At 36.6% G+C, this 24,764-nt stretch overlaps 1 protein-coding gene across 7 annotated transcripts in view; it reads right to left on the reverse strand.

Moving 5' to 3' along the window:
* Positions 1-545: 545 nt before the first annotated feature.
* Positions 546-24,764, reverse strand: part of Not1 (CCR4-NOT transcription complex subunit 1) — a 71,028-nt gene continuing 46,809 nt past the window's right edge. For all 7 annotated transcript variants that reach the window (XM_017612534.1, XM_017612536.1, XM_017612533.1 and 4 more), the window contains exons 8-12: positions 5,549-7,205; positions 4,575-5,478; positions 3,334-4,502; positions 2,903-3,262; positions 546-2,804 (exon numbers count right to left, since the gene is read on the reverse strand). In XM_017612534.1, coding sequence (XP_017468023.1) covers positions 2,711-2,804; positions 2,903-3,262; positions 3,334-4,502; positions 4,575-5,478; positions 5,549-7,205 — 4,184 coding nt within the window. In that variant the 3' untranslated portion in view covers positions 546-2,710. The remainder of the gene's footprint in view (positions 2,805-2,902; positions 3,263-3,333; positions 4,503-4,574; positions 5,479-5,548; positions 7,206-24,764) is intronic.

The raw sequence follows: 24,764 nt of genomic DNA on the forward strand, positions 1-24,764 counted from the left end.
AACACCAACAAATGTTTGCGCGGGAGAGAGATGAGAGAATGAGAGTGCGAAAATGTGCGTGCATAAGAAGTGTTCAATAATGTAAAAATTTACTTTGCATATTTTTGCCGTGTATTCCAACTAAGCATACCCTGAAGGAAAGATTGGTAGCTACCCTGTAGAACCTCGGAATAGACTTAGAGCACACCACTAACTAGACTGCAAGTGACTGTATCTAGTCTAAAGTTTGGTCCAAGAACATGTGGGCTGAACCGTTATTCTGTATGTGAACATGCACTAAATAACAATGAAGATGTGGCTATTCCGACGGCAGTAGAACCAATTACTGTCACTCAGCAGCATCCCTAAAACACGTTGCGGACACGAAGATGTGTCTATTCAAAAGTTTTAATTATGAATTAAAATACTACTCGTTTTTTAATGAATATGACTATTTTTTATTTTAATGCATCTGTAATATATGTATATTTTCGTTTTTGTTACTTTGTTTTTTTTCAGATTTTCCTGGTTTTATTCTTCATATATTGTTCATTCTTTTCATTTAATTTATCTCGTTTCATCTGCATATAATTTCTGCTCTCTTTCACTAGCATCAATTATACAATTTATAATTAATTATAATTATATATCTCTGTATGCATTAGCTTATAACTTTGTTTTCAATTAGACATTTAATCAGAAATTATAAGTATTTTATAATTAATTACATACACCTCAAGTAAAATGATCAATGACATACAGCTCTGGCGTTCAGCAGATGAGTTTTGCTGTATTTTGTTTTATTTTATTTTCTCGATTTTATTCATTATTATTACTTTTTAATAATCTTAAAATATGAGCGCATTGATAAAATAATTTTGACATTTTGAAAAAAAACATTGGTTTAATAATTAAGTTCAATTTCAATAAACACGCATAAAATATTTGCGTTTGGAAAGTGTAATTTTTAAATTATAAAAATATATTCTCAATAGGGCAACAATGAACAAAGTTATTTAGCAATTTTATATATGTATGTAATTAAAATGTGTTTCCTTACGTTGGGTTTTTGATATTTTACTCATTTTTATTTTATCTAAAACTGTACATAATTTAAAACGGAAATAAGAAAGTACAGAGCTTCTAAAATATTAATGTAAACATGTGTTTGTGTGCAAAAACATAAGTCGGGCAGCTTTCACCGAAACATATTCGAAATTTAAATTAATATAAGCAAAATATCAACATAACACAAAAAATTTGCACAAAAATTCCTTCATTTATCATAAACGAAGCAAAAAAGAAAAACGCAAACACGCCAGCAGTCGACAGTATTTAACAACTTCTATCTTCTTTGCTTTTTCATTTCTGATAAAGAAATTCTTATTTGTGCTTGCGCTCAACCTACACATCTTTTCCACTCTCCCAGCTCTCTATACCTTTTCTTATTCATCACATCATCGCCATTATATTATACTATATTAAAAGCATCATCAATTTTTTTTATTTTTTATTTTATTTTTATAAATATTTCGAGCGTTTGCTTTGGCTGCTGTTGCAGCAACGTTGCATGATTTTGCTAGGCATTCGCGCTTGTAAGATTGCACTCTTTGTTGTCTTAATTACTGCCTGAGGCGCTTGTTTAACCCATTTCGAACTCCAAAAATGTGTTCCCATTCGCCGCAGCGCTGAGCAACTCAGCGTCAGCAATCGTCGAAATATCTTCGCTACACCGAATTTTCCCTTGGCTTCGATTCGTCCTTTAACACTAATTTATTCATACAAATATGTACAGTGTGTTTGTCGGATTTTTTTGTATATTAGATAGTTTTTACAATTTTTTTTTGTGGGTTTTTCTTTTTAAGGTTTTTTATTTTTTTAATATACATTTTATGAATGTAATGTATTATTTAATGAATTTCTATTTAATGCTTACCATTTTCCTTTCTTCTTTAATTATCATTTGTTTAAAATTTTAAATTGATTTGCCGCAGTGTTTCAGGTCAGCAATGCAGCATTTTCGTTTCAAACCTTACATAATTTTCTCCACTCTCGCAGTTCGAGCACCCATACTATCATCGATCATGTAGTACAATCCTGTTTTTTCTGTTTTTTTTTTTTAGTTTTAGTGTTTAATTTTCGCTCATCTTTATTCTTTTCTATGTTTCGTTTAGGTTTTCTTTCGCTTGCCAACTTTAGATTTTTACACAAACATCTTTTTAATAATTAGCATTTGTATTGTTTGGTTCAAAATAATTTTATATTTATAATACATCAATTAGTTATCAATAAATTTAATTTAATTTAAATTTTCTTTCAAGTGTTGCTTCCTCTTTATCGTGTATTTTAAACTACTTACAAGTAAATTGTTTTTTTGCTTTTTTCGTTTTCTTTTTCATTTTTCATTTTACAATTTTTTTAGTTTTTTCTTTTTAAAAAAGTTGCAATGTCTTAATTCATAAATCAATTATATTTTTTGTATCTTTAGCTTAAAAAAACTTTTTAATCTTCTGCTACTTCTGTTTGAATAGGACGGCAGTTCACGCATGGTGAAGAATGACTGGCTACGGGCTGCCAGCTACGCCGCCATCGCCACCAACAGACCCCAACGAAATACACAAAACCTTATAACTACAACCACCCATTTCCACCACTGCGGTCGCTACCACCATATCGTGGGTAAGAACTCTGTTGTTACACTACTGCTGTTGTTATTTATTGTAGTTCTGGTTTAATTGATTTCCTGAATTTCACCATCCATATTGTTCATCTGCGGCGGATGATTCGATTTGACCATACATGAACGTGCCACCGATTCAAATAACCTAAGCGAGAACGAGGAAAAATATATGATTAATAAAGAAAATTTTGCATTTTCAATATTTTAGTGGACAAGAGAAAATTGTTTGACTCTATCACTTACCTTGAAATCTCGGGCGCACAATGAACAAAGTCATGATCCCAGAACTTATAGATGGGATTCTTAATCAACTCAATGAAAGTTATCAGCAAACCCCATGGATGCGGACGATTTACAATAAGGCGTTCGAGTAGTACGCGTGTAATTTGCTCTTGAATCGCCTCCGAATTGGCTTCGGCGAAGAGATGTAGCACCGCACAGCTAAAATAGTGCGTATGACTATTCGGATAACGCAGCTGATTGGCGATAGCATTGAGGAAGAGATAGCGACCTTCGGTATCCAAGTCCACTGCCAAATTTTGGAAAATATCCATATGTGCGCTGTGAGCGATATTTGATGTATTGGGCACAAAATTTTTACTTCTGTTTAAACCAAAATAAAAATGTATTTTAAAACTTACAGTTCAAGCAGAATGTTTTTTCTCATCTCTTACCTTATATGCGAAATAGCTTGCGTGCCCACATACAACACAAGCGCATTCATGAGCGGAATGTTGTAACGCGAACCGGGTTCATTTGAGATCTGCAAATGCGAGCGTAGCTCAGAAAGGAAAGTCACTGGTGCGCGTGCTTTCAGATACGAGTCGAGATCCTTTTTAAAGTTCGCCGGCTGTATATTGAATACATAGTTTGAGCAAATTTTGGGCGCTGTTGCAGTCTCAGCCAACATATCCACCTTAAGATTGGGTGTGAAGGGATCGGGCAATCGCATGTTGCGGGGAAAAGCAGCCAATATTATGTTACGCATTTGGATACAATTAGGCGGTATTGCATCACAAAAGCCAAAGTGGTAGTCACATAAAAACTCAGGGAAGTCGTGCAGTAGCACGAGCAGAACGCGCAACGTTCCCTTGTACAGCAGCTGTACGGGCTTCGCTAGCTCGGCGTTCCGTAAGAATGGTGCCAGATAGCGGAACAGATCGAGTAGCAGCTGCGAGTACAGTGGCCATCCCTTCTGTTGCGGTATCTGTGCGAGTATACGTCCGATAAAAATGCGATGTGAGATCAACTCCAACCAAGCGTAACAAAATCCGGGTGCCAACGCTGGGTTTAGAAGGTGATACGTGTGCGAAAAAGCAGTCATAATGCTGTGCATCAGACTCTCCAGCACAGCATCGGGAGAGCTCAGCTCCAGGAATAGCATCACGAAAAAGCGATGGTAGCCGAGCTGTTGGAATGCGGTGCCATGCAGTTCTTGATCCTGCAGCAATATGCCTAGTACGATTCCGAGCACCTTGTTCAGCAGGTTAATTTTCGTAGTAGGATTGCCCGCTTCGCCGGAGTGGCGTACCAGCAGGGCAATTAAATGCACAAAAGCGTCTATCCAGTGGAAGATTTTGGTGCGCGCTTGCAATGGTGAATTACTTGGATCGTTGAGTATGCGATATACCAAATCGATGCAGATTTGTGTGGCTTGTCGGAAGAATCGCGTTATCAAATCGTCGGTTTTCAATATACCATACATATTCATTTTTTGGACGAATGAGGTAAAGATCTTGGTTTCACGCGACAAATTGTTGGATTGATTATAAATGGAGACCCAGTCTTTGAGCAGGAATTCTGTTTTCTCTTGCAAGCCTGGCGGATCGTCACAGTCGTTTGCCTGTGGTATGAGAAAAAATAAAAACAATCAAAAGATGTACCCTTAAATGTGAAAGTTATAATTGTAACTTACCCGCACATGTTGCATACCCGAGTGCATGTATTGTGTGGCACCTGCTAAGTAACGATCAGCGCCGCCAAACGGTCCGGCATCCATCATATCAATCTGATGGGTCAACGCTTCTGGATAGCGATGACGGTTCTGTGGCAAACGTCCAAGCATCTCGAATGTTCCAGTCATTTCTGTTTCCAATGTAGCGCTCGAGCGTCCATCAAGCAGACGTTCCATCAACGTCATAGCAAATGTGACCGCCATGTAATTATTGCCATTGTCCATGGCTTCGCGCAACAACAAATCGAATTGTGGCACATTGATAAAATGTGATGTGATTAGCAGTTTAATCGCTTCCACATTATATCGCACCTCATCGCGTATGTCGAAGATGCACTTGGTGATTGCACGCTCCGTCACTCCTGTGCCGAATGTGTTCTGCAGCAAAGTCAATATGCGCAAATGTATATCGCGGTACAGTTTCATTTGTTCAATGTGGTCGGGTATGTTTACAAGGCCCTCAACAAGACCCTCCACAACACGTGTCAAGAGGTTCAGAGCCGATTCATTATCACGGATTCGCCTCGTTACCATAAGAGCGTTGAGCAGCGCATGCATCTTGCTAGCCTGTAGCTGCAATGTGGACACATTTATGGTGCTGTTGAGGAATGCTTCCATTTTGCCTGCTAAATCGGCATACATGAGACCAAGTTCGTCGGTGCCGAAGGAAGCAGGCGCTATCTCCTGCGGCTTGGGCAAGAATAGAGCTATATCGCGCTCAGTCATCGGCTGGAAGCCAGGTATGTTGCGAGCGAACTCCGCGTAAACTGCGAATTGTGTATGTGGGATGCCGCCTACTTTCAACCGAACTTGCTCTGGCATGCGCTCTGTCTGATAGGCCAATGTCTGCGTGTCATAGAAACGACTGTAATGAAAAATATAAATAATACAATTAATTTACAATTTGTAACTAAAAAGTCCAATCTCAAACTAACCCTCCTTCATCTCTGGTCATTTTGCGCGTGTCGAAGTCGGTGGCCATGCGTCGATCGATTTCTGGAGTTGATTTCTCAGCAGCTGTCTTTTGGATGAAGGCGCAGGCGAGCTCGACATTGTCATTGCTTAGCTGTATTGCAGCGGCCTCGATTTCCTGATAACTAGGTCCACCAGTCAGTGCGGATAGGAAAGCTTTACGTATATTATTAGTAAGAGTCTGAGATAAGGAGTCCTTGCAAGTAATCATAGCCATGCCAGCCGATAAGTAGCGAACCATTTGATGTGCAGCTGTGCGCATGCGGTTCTCATCTGGATCGAGCCCAAAATCTTTACGCACAATCTGCTCTGTTGTGGTCACAGCAATGCGCACACTACGATCTACAACCGGTTGCAGCCACTCGGTGATTGTGCGTTCAATTGCATTCAGCACAATATGTTTCAAGCCGGGGTTGGCGTGCAAGAATGTGATATTCGGGGAAAGCACCACGTGTTGAGCGATGAGGTGGAAATTGGCTATATTTATGTCCACAAATGAGAAACGTGGCTCTGGCGCTTGCATAATGACCTGCCCGACCGATTCGTTGCTGATGCTGGGCGAAGGCACTACACCCCCTGGTACATTACTACCAGCTCCACTGCCAACACCACTTCCACCGCCCATAATCAAGGCTTGTGCGTCTGGATCGTTGGGTCCCATTTGTCCAGGACCCGGTGTTTGGCGTTGTGGCGGTTGCTGTTGCTGCTGTTGCTGTTGTTGTTGTTGCTGTTGTTGTTGTTGCTGTTGTTGTTGTTGCTGTTGTTGTGGCGGTGCCTCTATACTCTTCGGCTTCGGTTGCGACATCTGGTGTTCTATATTCATCGAACGCGAAGGATCTTTTAGATACACTATTGGCTTCAGTTTCTGCAATTCAATATTTAACGTCTTGCAAAGCACTTCAATTTCGAACTTTAAATTAAGCTTCAATTCAGGCTCCTGATGCAATTCGCCTAGCACATTCATGATAGCCATTGTCCAGGGGTTCGGTGTTTTAAAAACCTTCGACTTGTTCGACGACTCCAAAATCTTGGCCACAAATGGCACAACAAAAAGTAATTCCTGTTGTCCCTTGTGATAGGCCTCGGCTAGTAATGTCTTCAAGTCTAATTCGATTTGCAGTATGGGCTTATTGCGACCCAGAGTCATCATGCCCAACCAATGACCGAGATTTTTCAATAAACTGCGATCGGAGAAATTCACCACACCCTTGTCGGAACGCAACAAGACTTTGATGTTGCGCAATGTCTCCTTGGTGACATATTTATTGATGTCGGGATTCTTCAATGCCTCCAAGAAATTGAAATACAGCGAGTGAAAGTTGAACTCCAATGAAGCGCGCTTCAACACCAGATACTGTGCTAGCCAGGGCCAATAATCCTTGTTCATAATCTCTTTAATCTCTTCACATTTCTGCGGAATATTCAGTTGACTCAAATTATTGAATATGAATGCGGTTTTGTCCTGCACCGGTTCGGGCGGTATAGTGACTTTTTCCTCCTGATTGGCCACCAATAATGTATCGATATTAGTTGCAGTGGCAATAGATTTCATACGTGAAGCGTGTATAGACTGAGCAACAACCATGGGTTTTTGTTGAGTTGGCGTTGTGACCAAGTTGCCTTTAAAGTAAAAAAATTACCAAAGATAATATATGAATGGAATATGTTATCGAATTTGCCTAATATTTTTACTTTTATTTTTAATGTGTGTAAATTATTTCTCTATATTTAGTGTTATCATAAACGGGGGGTTGATTAATCGAGTACATATTAGTAAAATAATCGTTAAACATTTTGAAGGCTAATAAATTTGTTTTTATTTATGGCCTCCGTTTGCGTTCCGTATTAATTTTTATTGAGCTCAAGACTCGATTTAAGAAGAAACTTCAAATAAATATGTACATACATACATACATATGTACATACATATATGTAAATACAAATAGAACTATATTTTTTTTTTGTAATGCCGATCCTACGCTCAATAAAAATTTATGCAAGTTTATAGATTCCAAAATATTAAATTGACCATTTGAAATTGGCAAGTTATAATACACATACACTGGAGCCAAACGCGTAATTTGGGCCAAAGTGTGAAAGATAGCGCATTTCTCCATACAAATCAGGGACCGAAAATAACAGTTATTTTTTGTTTAGGTCAAACTTGGCCAAATATTGTTTAAGTTTGAAATAAAAGTCATTTCCTGATAATAAACAAACCGGTTATCAAAATTTAACAAATTTGGTATCAAATGGAAGAGGACTGTAATAGCTCTTAAACAGAAATAACGAACGAGGGTTACCAACTGTATCTATATTTTTTTATAATTTAATATAAATGTGATTCAAATACCTGACCCAAGGATTGTTCTATGGTAATTAAATAATATTTTTTATTGAAATATTTTTCAATAGGTGGCTTTCCTCGTTTAGACATTTCAGTTTTAAAGCTATTTTATTCTTCTTTCATTTGATACCAAACTTGTTTAATTTGGAAAGACGATTTGTTTATTATCGGGAAAGGACTTTTATTTCGGACTTAAAAAATATTTGGCCAAGTTTGACTGTTAAAAAATAACTGTTGTTTGAATAAAACTATGAAGCAATGCATTCCAAAATCAATACCATTTTATTGAACGCGCTCAAAAATAAAAGTTTCCGTTTATATTTATTTCAAAATAAAAATAAACGCAACGAATAGTTAACTGTTCGTATTTGGATTCGAAAATACAGTGCCGGACAAAAGTAATGGCACAGGGAGCTTTTCGCAATATAAGCAAATTTTTTTATTCAGATTTCACTTACTCACTTTGGTGAATACCACTAGAGTTTATTCTAGACCAAAAACCAAAAAAAAAATAATAATAATAATAAAATCTATAAACTGTGTTAAAACTCTGGAAAATTTAAGAAATTTGCGTACTAATTTGCAACTTTCAACTCAGATTATCTAGAAGAATTCTAACTATGCAGTTATTTACCCCATTCAATTTTAGTATAACAAAAGGCAAGTTTAAAATTGGCAGAATTTTTCTATAAATAGTACGCAAATTTATTGAATATTCCTGAGTTTTGCACACAATTCAGGAGTTTTATTTTTATGTGCTTTGTTGTAGTAAGAACTATATTTTAATAAAAAATGCGCAAAAAGCAATTATAATAAAAAACTGTACATGCATAGCGAAAAATTCTCTGCGCCAATACGTTTGTCCGGCACTGTAGTTTATTTTAATAAACATGCGTTATTTTGCAAATCTTTATGAGCATATTAACAGACCTATTCTGCTTGTAACCGACCATTTTGTAACAAGCTTATTTTGTTACCAACAATTGTCCCCACTCCTTGCAACCGCAATTCTATTTACCTTGGTAACGTTTTAATTTATTCAGCATTTCAGCTATGAAGTTTTGCAGAAATTCTGGTGTTGCATATTCATATAGTCGAAATAAAGTCGCCTCTAAAGTTAGTTGCAGTTTGTTTACAGATCTTCCATTAATTATTAATTTGATTTCCTGGTCTAAGCACAGAAAATATGTACATATCGATGGTCCTGTGCAGTAACGACACAATTCAAAATTCAAAAAACAAAAACTGTAACTACGGTTAAGTGGCGCCCACGTCTCTAATCCTTGTCGAATTCATGTCTAATCTTCTGTACTTACTTTAGCAATCCTTACTGCTTACTTTAGTAAGGGATGGAAATGGATTAGGCAAGGATTAGAGACAAGAGTCACAACAGTAGTAACAGTTTTTGTTTTTTGTATTTTGAATTGTGTCGTTACTGCACAGGACCATCGATATGTACATAAATACATATATGTAAATGTGGCAATTTTCGATGGCCCACAAATAAGAATATTAATAAAGAATGTTGATTTTTTAAGTTCAATAAACAATTTGGGACGTCCTGCATGAACTCCGTCTGTAGCACAGTGTAAAGCAATTATTTGGCAATTGATATTGCGATCAATATCTTTTTCTCGTTAACTCTTGCTTAGACTCGCCTCATATTTTTCAAACAAATTTGTAAATATTAAGTTCAAATGTTTAGCTTAACCCTCTACTGCTTGAATTATGAAGTAGATATATAACAAATTTACTATAAAAAAACACATTATTTACATACATATCAATAAACCTATATCAAAAGAAAAAACCAACCCAAGATATTTATTAAACATTTTATTTTGCAAAGAAATATTTGGACAATTGCATGAAAACAACAGAAAACAATAGAAACAGTTGGGTAGCTGAAGATTAATTACAAAGTCATGAAATACACCCGAAACAAAACCTCGTGTAGGTTGTTGCTATGGTCGAGTACAACATAAAAATAGGTTCCGTATAGTTCCTCGAGACTAACATTTTTATTTCAAAACAACCGTTATATTCGTACTTGATGTACATATCTATTAACAGCTTGACTATTTTTCATCCGATTTTTAAAGCCGAACATATTTGGGCGATTTATAGACCTTTAAAATGATGTATAACTATATATTGTTAGACTTAGCTTGTTGAAAGTTTTTCATCTGTTAAATTTTAATAAGCTCCTATGTTTCTTAAATTTTCCAACTTTTACAATCGCTGATTTCAAAAATTTCTATGAAGGTTGCCAAACGTATAGTATTTACCTAAAAGGTCATTTATTTTCGCATAAAATGGTGCCCCACCTAACGCAATTGCATAAAAATTGTCGAAGCTAAGCAATTTTAGCAAAAAAAAAAAGCCTGAATTTATGTGTGCATAACTACTACAAGTAGCAAACTATTTTGGGGTGTTAACAAGTGCTTACTTGGTTTTTTGTTTCTGCGGCACAAACGATTATAATAGTTGCGTTTGTTCACTCATTTCCAGTAAAATCCAGTAAACGTTTTTACGAATTTTCATGTTTTGGCGTTTTCGTACGCAAAAACTTGCAAAGTAGGGGAAATTGAGAGAGCGAAAAAGACAGTTGAAGTTGCAAGTTTTTACTGGATTTTACTGGATAAATTTTTACTTGTAAGAATTTGCCAGTACGAAAAACAGCTGATCGCATGTTGCTGGATGAAATTTAAACTAATAAGGAAACTGTTTGTGGGTTTTTATTGATGAAGTTCACAAAATAAACCTATTTAACCTATTTTGGCATATTTGAAGCTGATGAGCGGACGTGTTTTTGAGCGGGCGTGTTTTTGCTTGCTCTGTTATTTTTCGTTTGATTTGTCATTACAGACGATTTTTGTGGCAAATGCAATAAAGCATTCGCTAGGACTGACGCTCAGAAGGTGCCAAGGCGAATTTATACAAGGTGGTGTTGATGGCGAATTTAGATTTTCGCCGCGGTGCTTCTTAATGTCAAAATGATGTGTTTGTTGTAAAATGAATTTGCCTTGTTTACAACAAACATATAATTTTGACATTAGGAAGTACCGCGGCGAAAATCTAAATTCGCCATCAACACCACCTTGTATAAATTCGCCTTGGAAGGTGCCATGCAGTGGATTTTGCAGAAAAAGATTTCATCGCACTTGCTGCGAGGGTGTTGTGTCTGAATACGATGTCAATCTTTTCAAAAAAAATCTAAATATTGGTAATTTGTGTCCTGACTGTGTGGTTTTACCAAGAAGATTCAGTGAAACATATGTATGATTCGCTTCTGGCCTCTCAAAGACATTGTGTTGAGGCCATAAGAAGTGCTTTTGATGCTAAATTCAAGGAGTTATTTGCGCAATTTGATAATTTTAAATCCGAGATAAAATCTGAATTGCAAGCAATCAAAGTCATGGACAACAACAATGCGTCGTTCCCACAAATGTTAGTGGACGAGGTTAACTCTCTCAAAAGTGCTTTTGCTTGTTCATCAGATGTTGCCCATCGCTTGTTCAGCCATTAACAATATTGTTCAATAAATCTCTTTCGTCTGGTTACTTTATTGACGACTGGAAAAATGCTATAATTACACCAATGTGGGAACAAGAACGACGTTTCGAATTATAGGCCTATTTCTAAACTGGACACTGTCCCAAAAGTTTTGGAATCAGTTGTCAAACAGAAGCTCAATTTCGCAGTGAAAAGTTTAATTTGCCCTTACCAGCACAAGTTTGTTAGTGGGAGGTCGACTGTCTCCAACCTTGCTACATTCATGGAGGACTGTGTTGCTGCGATGCAGTCAGCTCTACAAGTGGACGCTGTGTACACAGACTTTTCGAAGGCGTTCGACAGAGTTTCGCACAAAGTCTTAATTAATAAGTTATCGCGATTGGGTTTCCACTCCTTCCACACCTTCCGATAGGCGTTGTACAGTTGCTTTTGATAACATACTCTACACTCCTTTTGTAGCTACGTCGGGTGTTCCCCAAGGCAGTATCTTGGGCCCTCTTTTATTTGTCTTATTAATAAATGATATTGGATCATGCTTCCAGTCTTCTAAGTATTTATTATATGCTGACGATCTAAGGGTTTACTCAGTGATCAGAACCTCACAAGACTCTTTTTTGCTGCAAGCTGAGCTTAATAACCTGCATTCTTGGTGCTCTCTTAATTCCTTATCTTAAAATGTTAGTAAATGTTCCTAATCCACTTTCACCAGAAAGCTTCTTACCGTTCAAACCAATTACAATATTGGGGGTCATAATCTTAATTATGTCGCAGAGTATAAAGACTTAGGGGTTTACTTCGACTCAAAATTAACCTTCGCAACCCATATTAATTACGTAATTTCCAAAGCTTATGCAATTCTAGCATTCGTACGTCGTAATGGTCAGTTGTTTAAGGATCCCTATACTCTGAAGCTTCTTTATGTCACGTTAGTGAGATCTAGGCTAGAGTATGCGTATTACATTTGGCGTCCCTATCAGGCCGTCTATATAAACCGGATTGAGAAGATTCAAAAAGTTTTTATTAAATTTTCCTTGCNAAGTTTGTTAGTGGGAGGTCGACTGTCTCCAACCTTGCTACATTCATGGAGGACTGTGTTGCTGCGATGCAGTCAGCTCTACAAGTGGACGCTGTGTACACAGACTTTTCGAAGGCGTTCGACAGAGTTTCGCACAAAGTCTTAATTAATAAGTTATCGCGATTGGGTTTCCACTCCTTCCACACCTTCCGATAGGCGTTGTACAGTTGCTTTTGATAACATACTCTACACTCCTTTTGTAGCTACGTCGGGTGTTCCCCAAGGCAGTATCTTGGGCCCTCTTTTATTTGTCTTATTAATAAATGATATTGGATCATGCTTCCAGTCTTCTAAGTATTTATTATATGCTGACGATCTAAGGGTTTACTCAGTGATCAGAACCTCACAAGACTCTTTTTTGCTGCAAGCTGAGCTTAATAACCTGCATTCTTGGTGCTCTCTTAATTCCTTATCTTAAAATGTTAGTAAATGTTCCTAATCCACTTTCACCAGAAAGCTTCTTACCGTTCAAACCAATTACAATATTGGGGGTCATAATCTTAATTATGTCGCAGAGTATAAAGACTTAGGGGTTTACTTCGACTCAAAATTAACCTTCGCAACCCATATTAATTACGTAATTTCCAAAGCTTATGCAATTCTAGCATTCGTACGTCGTAATGGTCAGTTGTTTAAGGATCCCTATACTCTGAAGCTTCTTTATGTCACGTTAGTGAGATCTAGGCTAGAGTATGCGTATTACATTTGGCGTCCCTATCAGGCCGTCTATATAAACCGGATTGAGAAGATTCAAAAAGTTTTTATTAAATTTTCCTTGCGTTCTCTAAAATTTTCTGAGCCTATACCTCCGTATACTTCTCGTTGTCAACTTCGTAATTTAAGTTCGTTAAATACTAGGCGTTCTTTCCTCGCAGCCTCTTTTGTGGCNCTCTACAAGTGGACGCTGTGTACACAGACTTTTCGAAGGCGTTCGACAGAGTTTCGCACAAAGTCTTAATTAATAAGTTATCGCGATTGGGTTTCCACTCCTTCCACACCTTCCGATAGGCGTTGTACAGTTGCTTTTGATAACATACTCTACACTCCTTTTGTAGCTACGTCGGGTGTTCCCCAAGGCAGTATCTTGGGCCCTCTTTTATTTGTCTTATTAATAAATGATATTGGATCATGCTTCCAGTCTTCTAAGTATTTATTATATGCTGACGATCTAAGGGTTTACTCAGTGATCAGAACCTCACAAGACTCTTTTTTGCTGCAAGCTGAGCTTAATAACCTGCATTCTTGGTGCTCTCTTAATTCCTTATCTTAAAATGTTAGTAAATGTTCCTAATCCACTTTCACCAGAAAGCTTCTTACCGTTCAAACCAATTACAATATTGGGGGTCATAATCTTAATTATGTCGCAGAGTATAAAGACTTAGGGGTTTACTTCGACTCAAAATTAACCTTCGCAACCCATATTAATTACGTAATTTCCAAAGCTTATGCAATTCTAGCATTCGTACGTCGTAATGGTCAGTTGTTTAAGGATCCCTATACTCTGAAGCTTCTTTATGTCACGTTAGTGAGATCTAGGCTAGAGTATGCGTATTACATTTGGCGTCCCTATCAGGCCGTCTATATAAACCGGATTGAGAAGATTCAAAAAGTTTTTATTAAATTTTCCTTGCGTTCTCTAAAATTTTCTGAGCCTATACCTCCGTATACTTCTCGTTGTCAACTTCGTAATTTAAGTTCGTTAAATACTAGGCGTTCTTTCCTCGCAGCCTCTTTTGTGGCCAAAATATTGGAGGGCACAGTCGATTTTCCTAATCTTTTGGATAAGTTTGCATTAAACGTTCCGACTCATAATCTGCGTGTTTCTTTATTCGACCTGGGATTTCCAAAAACTAACTATGTAAAATTCTCGCCTTTGTTCAGAACCCTTTCTGAGCTAAATGAGCTCTCTGAATATGATGCGTCTCTCTCATTTGGAACAGTTCGTTTTGTCCTACTTAATTATTTTAGGTAGTGTATAAGCTCTCTTGTTTTATAGTCAGTAAGGATTTTATTCCATTTGATTAAATAAATAAATAAATAAATAATTTCTGCTCCACATAAATATAAAATATATTGTTTTATTAGGAATTTGCTGCGAATAAACAACCAATTTATCAGCTGTTCATGAAACTTGCAAATTATTACTGGAATAGCATTCGCGTACTTTTTAGCAAATTTTTTCTATGAAAGCGAATTCTTAGAAATAAATTTACTGGAGAGTTGTTGGCAAGTTACTGGATAAATTGTAAACAAACACAACTAATATCTTCGTTACTTACTTTTCTCTGTAAAGACAAAATAAATGCATATGTACATACCTACATACATACATATTATAAATATGCATGTTATGTATGTACATATGTATGTATATAACTCTATATTTCATTCCATAATCTATGCTTATGTCTGTAATAAATTTTATTTGTTGTTTTAAATGCAGCCCTACTATAATATTCACATATTTATATGCATATGTACATACAATTATTAACATTATTTCGAACACGGTTAAAAATTTCGTTTTTAATTTTAAACTTTTTGGACTACATATATGACCAAGTTTAAGAGAGCACATATGTTGGATTTAGACCATAGATGGGCACACCAATACAGTCTCATTTTGTCATGGTATTCGTGAATCGCGCTGAGTAACAGTTGCCACTTTTCTATATTGTACAAAAGTGCGTCTTTTTTTGCGCGTGTTAGAAAACGCTCTTACAAATTTATATTTAATTTGTCTTATGAACATGAAACGAAAATAATAAAATATAATAAAAAAATAATGAAGAAATAATTTCAAATAATGAATTATGAAATTAATTTTTATAAGTACATATGTACGCGCATGAAACGTTTTTTTAATTTAATTTCATTAAACTAATGTTTTAAAAAATGATAGTTTATTCAACAACAAAATTCACGAATTTAAAATTTCTAAACTTTGTAAAAAACTCAGTATTCAAAAAAGTATACTAAATATATTAAATTGCCGTATCGTACATACATATATACATAAAACCCATTACAAAACACTTTAAATTGGTTTACACAGTTCGGCAGTTTGACTTTTTTACCATGACAAATAATGTTGCCTTATATTAAAAGTACGATTCCAAGTAGTCGTATTACCACGTAACAAGCATTGGGCATTATTGGCTTTTCTTAAAACCGAAAACTATAATTGGCACTCATACGCAGCCATTTTGGGCATTGTTACATATATAGGTGGCAACAACGCGCTAAAATTACGAATAAAAATATTCAACGGCGAAGCGTGGTGTTACTCTCATGAAAACTGAAAGCAGACTGAAGTGAAATTCGCTGCGTCGTTTCTGTATACGTATAAGCGCTGCGACGCAGACGCTACTCGCGAGTAGCGTTTTGCCCATCATTGATTTAGACAGTTCGGTTTAAATTTTAAACGCAAACATTTTTATAATTAAGAATAAAAAAATCTAAAATTTCATGCTCCGTCTGATGGGGATCGAACCTGGACAGCCTTGGTAGCAACCAATTGTATCAAGCATCTTTGCACACTCAGCTACAGCCACGCATGTAAATGTGCTTTCAAATGTTGACTTTGAATCAACACCACATTTCGCTGTGGGCAAACATTTTCTATTTCGGTTTAGATTTTATATCAAATTTGCTATATATGAAACCTAGAAACTAGAATTAAAACATATTGGTTTGATTTTTAAACCACGAACTTTTTGGATTAAAATTTAAACCAGAATATATTAAAAATTGCTTAAAACTATTGACTGGTTTAAAAAGTAGACTATAAAAGATTAAAAAAGGCAGTAGTCTCACCCAGCGCGGTTTAAAAATTAAACCCAAATTTTAGACCGTGTACATAATCTTATGCACAAAAATGCATGTGTTGTATAGTACACCCGGAGCGCTGCCTCGTCGCTCACTCGTCTTACCTAGCAGCAGTGTTGCCATCTTTTGATTTTCAAAAAGCACCAAAAACTTGAAAAAGGCACCAAATTTTTTTGAATCAAGGGATGCTTTTTTCATAACATAATACCGAAATACTGCACATTGAAACTGGTATATCTCGAGAAAGAAAAATCGAATCGCATCAAACGAAAATGATACCCTAAATATAAATGAGCAAATAATTGAATGTTTTCATTATACAACCTCAAATATCGCTAAAAACCGTGTTTTTGGCACTTTGAGGTTAGGATATCTCAAAATTCTAGTGCTAGAGCAATTGTAAGGCCAGATTTGGATTCAGCACCAAGAAACGATGTGTTTTACTCAGGTGGTAAAAAAAAAAATTTGTACAAATAATTAGAAAAGAAAAAGGAAATACTTAACTTACTTGCGTACTAGCATTTTCAACGCGAATAGAATTTAACAAGGTGGGTTTGCAACTTCAGCTTTTTATCAATCATGGTTGTATTTTAGTCCACTTAAATTTGTAGATTCTTTTAAATTCAGTGCTACCACAGCCTTAAATATTTCAAATTATTTCAGGTTTTAACTATCTCAAAGTAATTTTAGTTGAGAAAAAAAGCACTAAAAAGGCACTAGGCACTAAATAATTTTTTTTCGGCGTTTTAATTTCCAAAAAGCTCTAAATCTAGTGCTTAAAGCACCAAGTTGGCAACTATGCCTAGCAGAGCGAGTATGCAGACAGCTACTCGCCTCGCACTGCGAGCGAGGCAACACACAACAGCCTCGCTCGTTTAATAGGAGCGCGAGCAAACAAGCAGCACTCGCTCGTTTATCGACCAAGCCAAACTTCTCGTGCCTCGCCTCATTGCTGCTACGAGTACGAGCTGCGCGATTTTTCATCGATTTTGTTATCGATTTTGCGATCGATATTATCGATTTTGTTATCGATATGTTTATCGATGTTTTTATCGATTTTGTTATCGGTTTTGTTATCGGTTTTGCATCGATATTATTATCGCTTTTGTTATCGATATTTTCTTTTAGTGTGTGCTTTCGTTTTTGACTTGGATGTGCTCTTATGGTTAACCACCTTATGGTTACCACGTATTGTACGTTTAAATTTACAGCCTGCAGACCAAGACCAAGGCGCTTGGTTAATTTTGGGTACTCCTTGACCCTTAGGGGTACTTTTTCCATGCGTGCATAAAGTATTCACGTTTTTGCATTGTAGCTTAACACGTAAAAGCATACACATACATATATGAACGACCGGCAAAGCGGCAATAAAGGCGAAGAAAACAGAAACAAAATCACTTCAATTTGACTTCCGACACTTCGCTTGAATTCTGTGAACAGACACAATTACACATTTAGTCTGCGTTCAAACACGGAAACTCGAGTTGCTAATTATCGGCGATTTGGTGTTGCCCTTAGCATTCACACACAGCCACTATTTTGTCCGCAATTGTTGTTGTCAGCTGTGAACCGCCAACTTGAATTACTCAGACAAATGAGAGCACAAAGCGTGTTGCCCGGACTTGCAAAAAAATTTGTGTGGTAGAATCTGGAAAAAAATGTGGTAGATTTCTAAAAAATGTGGTAGATCTCAGGTTTTTGATCAAACTTTGTACGAAAATTAAAAAAACTCTGTAAGGTTTCACATAAATTGCAAACATTGTAATTAGAATCGAAAAAAAATGTATTTTATTATAATAAAGTGCAAGATTGAAGTTGCTAAAACTTACGTTGAGTTTTTGCAATTTTTTTCCTTGAACGTGAAAGGCAGCTCCATCCATATCAAGATATTCTTCGAACATATTTTGAAAGATTTCTGCAACCTTGCGGAATGCCGCCAGTTTTTCTTTTTATCACATCACGATGTAGCGAACAAATGTGGCACGTTCCAGAAACCGCTACCTGAGATTTGCCGATTTTGACAATTCTCAAGTAAAAGTAAACAACGCTTTAGAAACTTTAGATGCACTGAAATTTGCTAATACTTTCACAAAAATCGCCGTTTTTAACATTTTCGCTATTAATTATTTTTATAAATCATATATTTTGCAATTTAACACAATAAAACCACGTTTCCTGTCGAAAAATTTAATATTGAGAAAACTTAATATTTTACTGTTTATTTTATAATCCCATTCTGCCTGTTGTTAGTGTTTAGTGTTGGACAATTTTTGCTCTTGAACTTAAGAAAATTATGTCAAGCAAAAACAAAACTACTCAAAAATGCGAATATGTGGTAGATTTCAGACCTTGTGCTAGATGCTCAAAAAAGTGGCAGATCTACCACAATGTGGTAGAAGTCCGATCATTGCTCGGTACCTGTCCCCTTTCCTCGCCGCTCTCTCCCCTACAAGTTTCGAGTTGCCACAAAAAAAGTTTCCGTGTCTGAACATCGACTTAAAGGCAAATAACATACGTAACAATAACGTTTCATCGTTACAAAAATAATTTTGGGCGGGACGAACTTCGCCGGGTCTGCTAGTCTAATACATAAAAATTTCGTGTCACGGTGTTTGTGGTCGAACTCCTCCTAAACGGCTCAACCGATCTTTATGAATTTTTTTGTGTATATATGGTAGGTATGAAAATCGGATGTAAAGTATATTTCATACCGCAGGGGGCGTGGCACCTCCCATGCAAAACAAATTTTTCATATTGCATATCTCTGGAAGTGTTTATGGTAGAGTACTCGAACATGGTATGGAGATATATAAAAACAATCGCATACTCATGGAGAAAAATTGGGGCTATTGAAAAAAGGGGTGTGGCACCTCCCATACAAACCGAGTTTTTCATACTACATATCTCTGGAAGTGTTCATGGTAGAGTACTCTAACATGGTATGGAGATATATAAAAACAATCGCATACTCATGGAGAAAAATTGGGGCTATTGAAAAAAGGGGTGTGGCACCTCCCATACAAACCGAGTTTTTCATACTACATATCTCTGGAAGTGTTCATGGTAGAGTACTGGAACTTGGTATGTACAAGATATATGTATAACAATTAATTTTTAGAAAAAAACAGACTTAAAAAAATATATATATTTATACATTTCATGATTCAAAGATCGGATCTAAACCAAATTAGTATGGGACCACCTCTGATACACTACGTGGCGCCTTTCAAACGCACTGAAACTATTACGTATCTTTGTATGCATATATACTTTTGCTAGGTTATTTAAGACGGCAATGGAAATATGCCTTCTGACAACCACCAAAAAGTAATATTAGAAATGCATCACTGTAAGTCATGAACGTGAACTGTTGGTGAAAATTAATTGACACCTTTTCTTCTTTTCGCTTCTTAGCTTGACTTCTTCCACTTCTTTAAGACAAGCAGGCATGATCAAAAATTTTTTGTTGATGTGGGTGTAGGTAAGACAGGTGGTAAAGACCCCCCAATCCGACGAGCTAGACCGGGTTCGCCACCATGCCTGTGCACCACCTGCTCTCACCGGACAGATCACCCATGTAACACAACCTACGAAGAGTTTTCTACTTTATCATTTTCTTTATTAAGCTACTATATTAAACAAAAAAACTTATTTCAATTATCTTCATTATAAACAAAATGGCGCAATTTATATTTGAGACCTCTCATTAGAATATCTGCTTCTCTCTGCCAACTAATTTTGAAATTCTGATAATTTTTGATGTCTTCTTTCGTTTTTATTTATTTTCTTTCAATAGGTGCAATCCCGTATTCCTCGGACTCGGACTAGTAAAACTGTCAAAAAATAAAAATTCGCTCAGAGCGAGAGAGTAACACTGAAAAGTACGGGATCGCTTTCTAGTAAAAAATGGTAACTTCTGTCAACTTCAACATAACCTCCAAATTTTGGTTGTAAATTTTTGCTTATTTTGTATGTAAACACACTCAGCTCACACATGTAAATAACCAAAAACACTTTCAAATTCATTAGAATCCACTAAAACAAGTAATTAAATACTTTTCAACATGAATTAGCAGAGTGCACTTTTCTTTTGTTTCCAATTTGGTTGCCAAACACACTACAGCTGATCGTTTGACACATTTACCAGAATTTACCAGCAAAAAATTCTCGGACTAAAACTGGTAACTTCTGACAGAGAGAGAACCGTATTTACTCTCTTTTTTGTCCTCTCAATAGTCAGAGAACCGAGTACGGGATCGATTTCCAGTAAAATCTGACTGATTCTGACTATTTCTGACTAGTCCGGACTCGTACGGGATCGCAACTAATATTTTTCAACGGGTCGCAATTCTGAACAGTTTGGTAGGTTGTGGTCCTTTTGAACAATATATACCCCATGACAAACATATCAGTTCATGCCAAAGGGGCTGTAATGGCACAATGCTAAATCGGGACAGAACAGAACTGGGCCTTTATGTTGCTTTATGAACGACAGCAAACGATATTGCAAACACTCCTTCATACAAATTTCTTGACTTATGGAGCCCGTGGTTATGATTTTTTGCTCTCGTGCCACACTGGCAGTTGGCTTGCCACACCAAGTATTTATTAGGGCAAAAAAAAATAACAAAAAACAAGGAACTTGTCCAGTATTTTTAGCTTGAAGGCATCTTGGACTCCATTTGTCTTCGTTGCATTATAAAACTCAGCACCCCGAATCTGCTTAAAGGCTGCTTCGAGGTATGTTTCCTCGTTCACACATACTTTTTCATGCTTTTTGCACAAAATTTTCACCGAAAGCTTCTACTTCGCCGTCCACTTGCGGACGTCGTAAATTAGACCAAAATGCAAGACTCGACAACATTGTCAATGCCTATTGTCGTACTGAAATAAGTAGACGAAGAAAACTGTCGAAAACTAAGCAGTGCTGCCAAGTTTTCCCATCAAGCGCATCACTCGAAATCTAATGAATAGAATCGAATGCAATTTTCACCGACGCATTACTTAAGGTCAAACTTAAAATATAGGAAAAAAAATTAGAGAGTTGCCACCTTTTAGAAAGTTGCAGTTTAAAAAAAAATTGAGAAGATGAAGTAAATATTGCAATATGGCTGTCAAACGATAGAGGGTTAAGTAGGCTTACAGTCGAAAATATTTTTGGGGAAGATTACCACCCGATTCTAAATTTTAATTTGATTTAATCGATAATATAAATTAAATATTGCATTATGAGTATGTGGCAACGCTTACACTACGTGCCTTTCTTGAATGCAAGCAACCCTTGCACACCTTTTTCCTTTATAGTAGTAAGCCACACTAACATCCGTTTTCTCTCTTCTTTTTCACGTAAAACCAAGAAAAAACGCATTTTTCACAACTCAATAAAAATCATTACTTAACAATGTTTTTTTTGAGTATTATTTTATAAAATATTAATAGGAAACATCCAGTGGTGACCCCCAACTGGAAAGGTAATTCTGCCGCATCCAAGAGATGCCGTTCCAAGAAGATGACTCCGAGCTTACTAAACAAGCATCATAGCGGACGTTGAATACCGGTCAGCTGCCAACCGTGCCACCAACTGCACAAATCGTGGCACATCTGCCCGAATACCACGCAGCCATGGCCCTCGAATAAATCCACCAAACATAAGCGACACAAACATAGAATCGTGTTTTTTGTCCTTGAAATTCTAGTTTGCGGCCACGGGAGTTCCACATGATGGTAGAAAATATAACCAACCAAAAACTGACTGAATTAAGGGCAATTATCGACGTCACACCAGCACAAAATCGATACGACTATATTAAAAGTAAACTTATTTCCCATTTTGCGGATACCCAGCAGAGACACGTGCAACGTGTCTTGTCCGACACGCCCTTAGGGGATCTCAAGCCCAGTTAACTCTTCAATGAAATGAGATTGGTGGCCGGCAACGCTCTATGCGCAACAGTTTACTGGATTTATGGGCCTCGCGCTTACCTCCATACGCTCGCGTCTGAAGGCGATGCTGCAGAGAAGATGACAATTGCAGATGCTCGACTCGTCAAATTTTCGCCAAGTTAACATGGTAGGTAGGTAGCACATCGTCATCTCAAGTAAGCCCAACCTCACCAGGCGATAAAGAAGCAGTGACACTGGAATCGTTACGCAACGAAATCTCTCAACTAACAAAACGATTCCAGTCCTTGGCAAGTCGGCGATCCAGAAGTCAAAGCCAAAGTAGATCGCGGAATCAACGTAACAACCGCAGTGAAAGCACGTCTGCAGCTGGTTTATGCTGCTACCAGGAACGTTATGGCGCAAACGCCCGCAAGTGCAAAGACCCTTGCAGCTACAACACTCAGCAGTCTCACCAATGACGCCATGTGGCGAAAGCTGCAACGCCGGCTAGCGAGCAAGCTTCTGCAGTCATACACCGCCTTAAACTTTCCGACACATTGTCTAATTGATACGGGCGCAGACTTCTCCGTGAATCTAAAAATCTCAAAAACAGCAAGTTGAAATCAACAATGATGAAACTATTCGCTGCAAGCGGTACACCTATTAAAGTCTACGGTAAAGCACTTCTCAAAGTCACCTTGGGTCACAGGCGCGAATTCTTGTAGACCTTTTTGATCGCTGATGTCCCATGTGGTATAATAGGAGCTGACTTTATAGCGCATATCGATTTGTTGGTCGACTCAAGGCGCGAACGTTTAATTGACAACTCAACTTCACTGACATCTATAGGAAAAATTGTACAAGACAGCGCATTGTCTATTTAAATGTTTGACACCTCTTGCGCCTACAGCACGCTATTAAAAGAGTTTGCTTGTTTAAAAGCAGAGACCCAGAATAATAATTATTTCATGGTGGAGCTTTAAAAAAGTCATCCAAATGTTCGTAAGAATTAAAAGTCTTTTGATAATAATTATGTGTGAGAGTCATCCATAACTATTATTTTAAGACTTATATAATAGAAGTCTTTCATAATAATTATCAGCGAGATAAATATTTCTAAGTTTTCAAAGACTTTTATTTGGAGACATATTATAAAAGTCTTTTGATAATAATTATGAGTGCGAAAAAATTTTTTATATAGTCCCGAACGGGTCCTACACCAAGCCCCAACTGGGCCCAAACTACACCCCAACTAGTCCCGAACTGGTGTTCACCAGGGAACTGCAATTATTCGTGTTTTTAAGTAATTGGTTGAATAACACAAGAAATAGTGTTAGTGGATATTATTCATTGCAGAATATTCACACATATGCACTAACACTATTTTACGCTGGGCACACAAAGCGAGAGCACGTACAATGACTAAGTTCTCTGTTGATATGAATTGGTGTAGTGCTCAATTCTCTCATTGAGCCATTAAATAAATTAGTTATACCGAAATGAGTAGGAGCACTAAAAGCACCAATAGTTCAATTGAGTGATTTTAGTGAATTTAGTGATTTTCGTCGTTTATAGCAACAAAACATGTACAAACGACGAGAGAGCGACAGCATGCGAAGGCACACTAACACACTCTCACTTTTAGCTCACACTTGTTTATGGTGGCGCCCGCATGTCGCACAGTGTTGGGAAATGAAATTGTTCCTTCAGTACGAAATCTATACAAAAACTATACTTTTCGACTGTAAATTGCATCGACTTTTTAATTTGCTCATATATTTTCTTAGTACATGCATACATAGATTCCCTTCAAGATCAATGATTTGATGGTATTCATGGGAAAGTTTATGTAGGTACATTTCACACGTTGAACATAAATGTGTATGCACATATTTTAAGGTACTCTTCTTAAAAAACAAATTTTTTTAAGTTATTATGCATGGATAAAGGATACATCTTCTTTGAATTCAGTACTAAAGTTTGACATTTTATTTTTAGTATTTCAAGTGCTTATCAAAACTTCACGACACTCACATATTGACAAGATTGGCCATTTATCTTAAAATTGTTTAATTTTAATTATTTGTATTTGCATAAAAATGCAGTTTATACTTTAATAAAACCCCAAGGTTCAATTTTTGCGCAACATTAAAAAAATGTACAAACTTTCGTAGAAATTTCGGGCTTTTAACTCGATTTCCTAGAAATACATGTTTTGAGAATGCCGTTTGTAGTCCGATCAATTTAAATGAAGTGCAAGTTTAAAATAGCTGCGACTTATCATTGATTTTTAATATATATATATATTTTTTTTTATGAAGGTGTTGCCCATTTTCTTCGTTAAAAAAAATCGCGTTTAGATAATATGACATTGACGGCAAATTCCAGCTGCTTTAAACTTGCACTTTATTATACTAAAGTTGAAACAGAAAGCTCGAAATTTTTACGAAAGTTTGTCGATTTTTTTAATGTTGTTCAAAGATTTAAACTTTTTTTCAAAAAGTTTTTTAAGGAATTAACTAATTTTTAT

The sequence above is a fragment of the Rhagoletis zephyria genome, unplaced genomic scaffold (assembly GCF_001687245.7).
Source record: "Rhagoletis zephyria isolate East Lansing unplaced genomic scaffold, Rhagoletis_zephyria_1.1 Rzeph_scaffold_00556, whole genome shotgun sequence".
In the NCBI taxonomy this organism is placed as follows: domain Eukaryota; kingdom Metazoa; phylum Arthropoda; class Insecta; order Diptera; family Tephritidae; genus Rhagoletis; species Rhagoletis zephyria.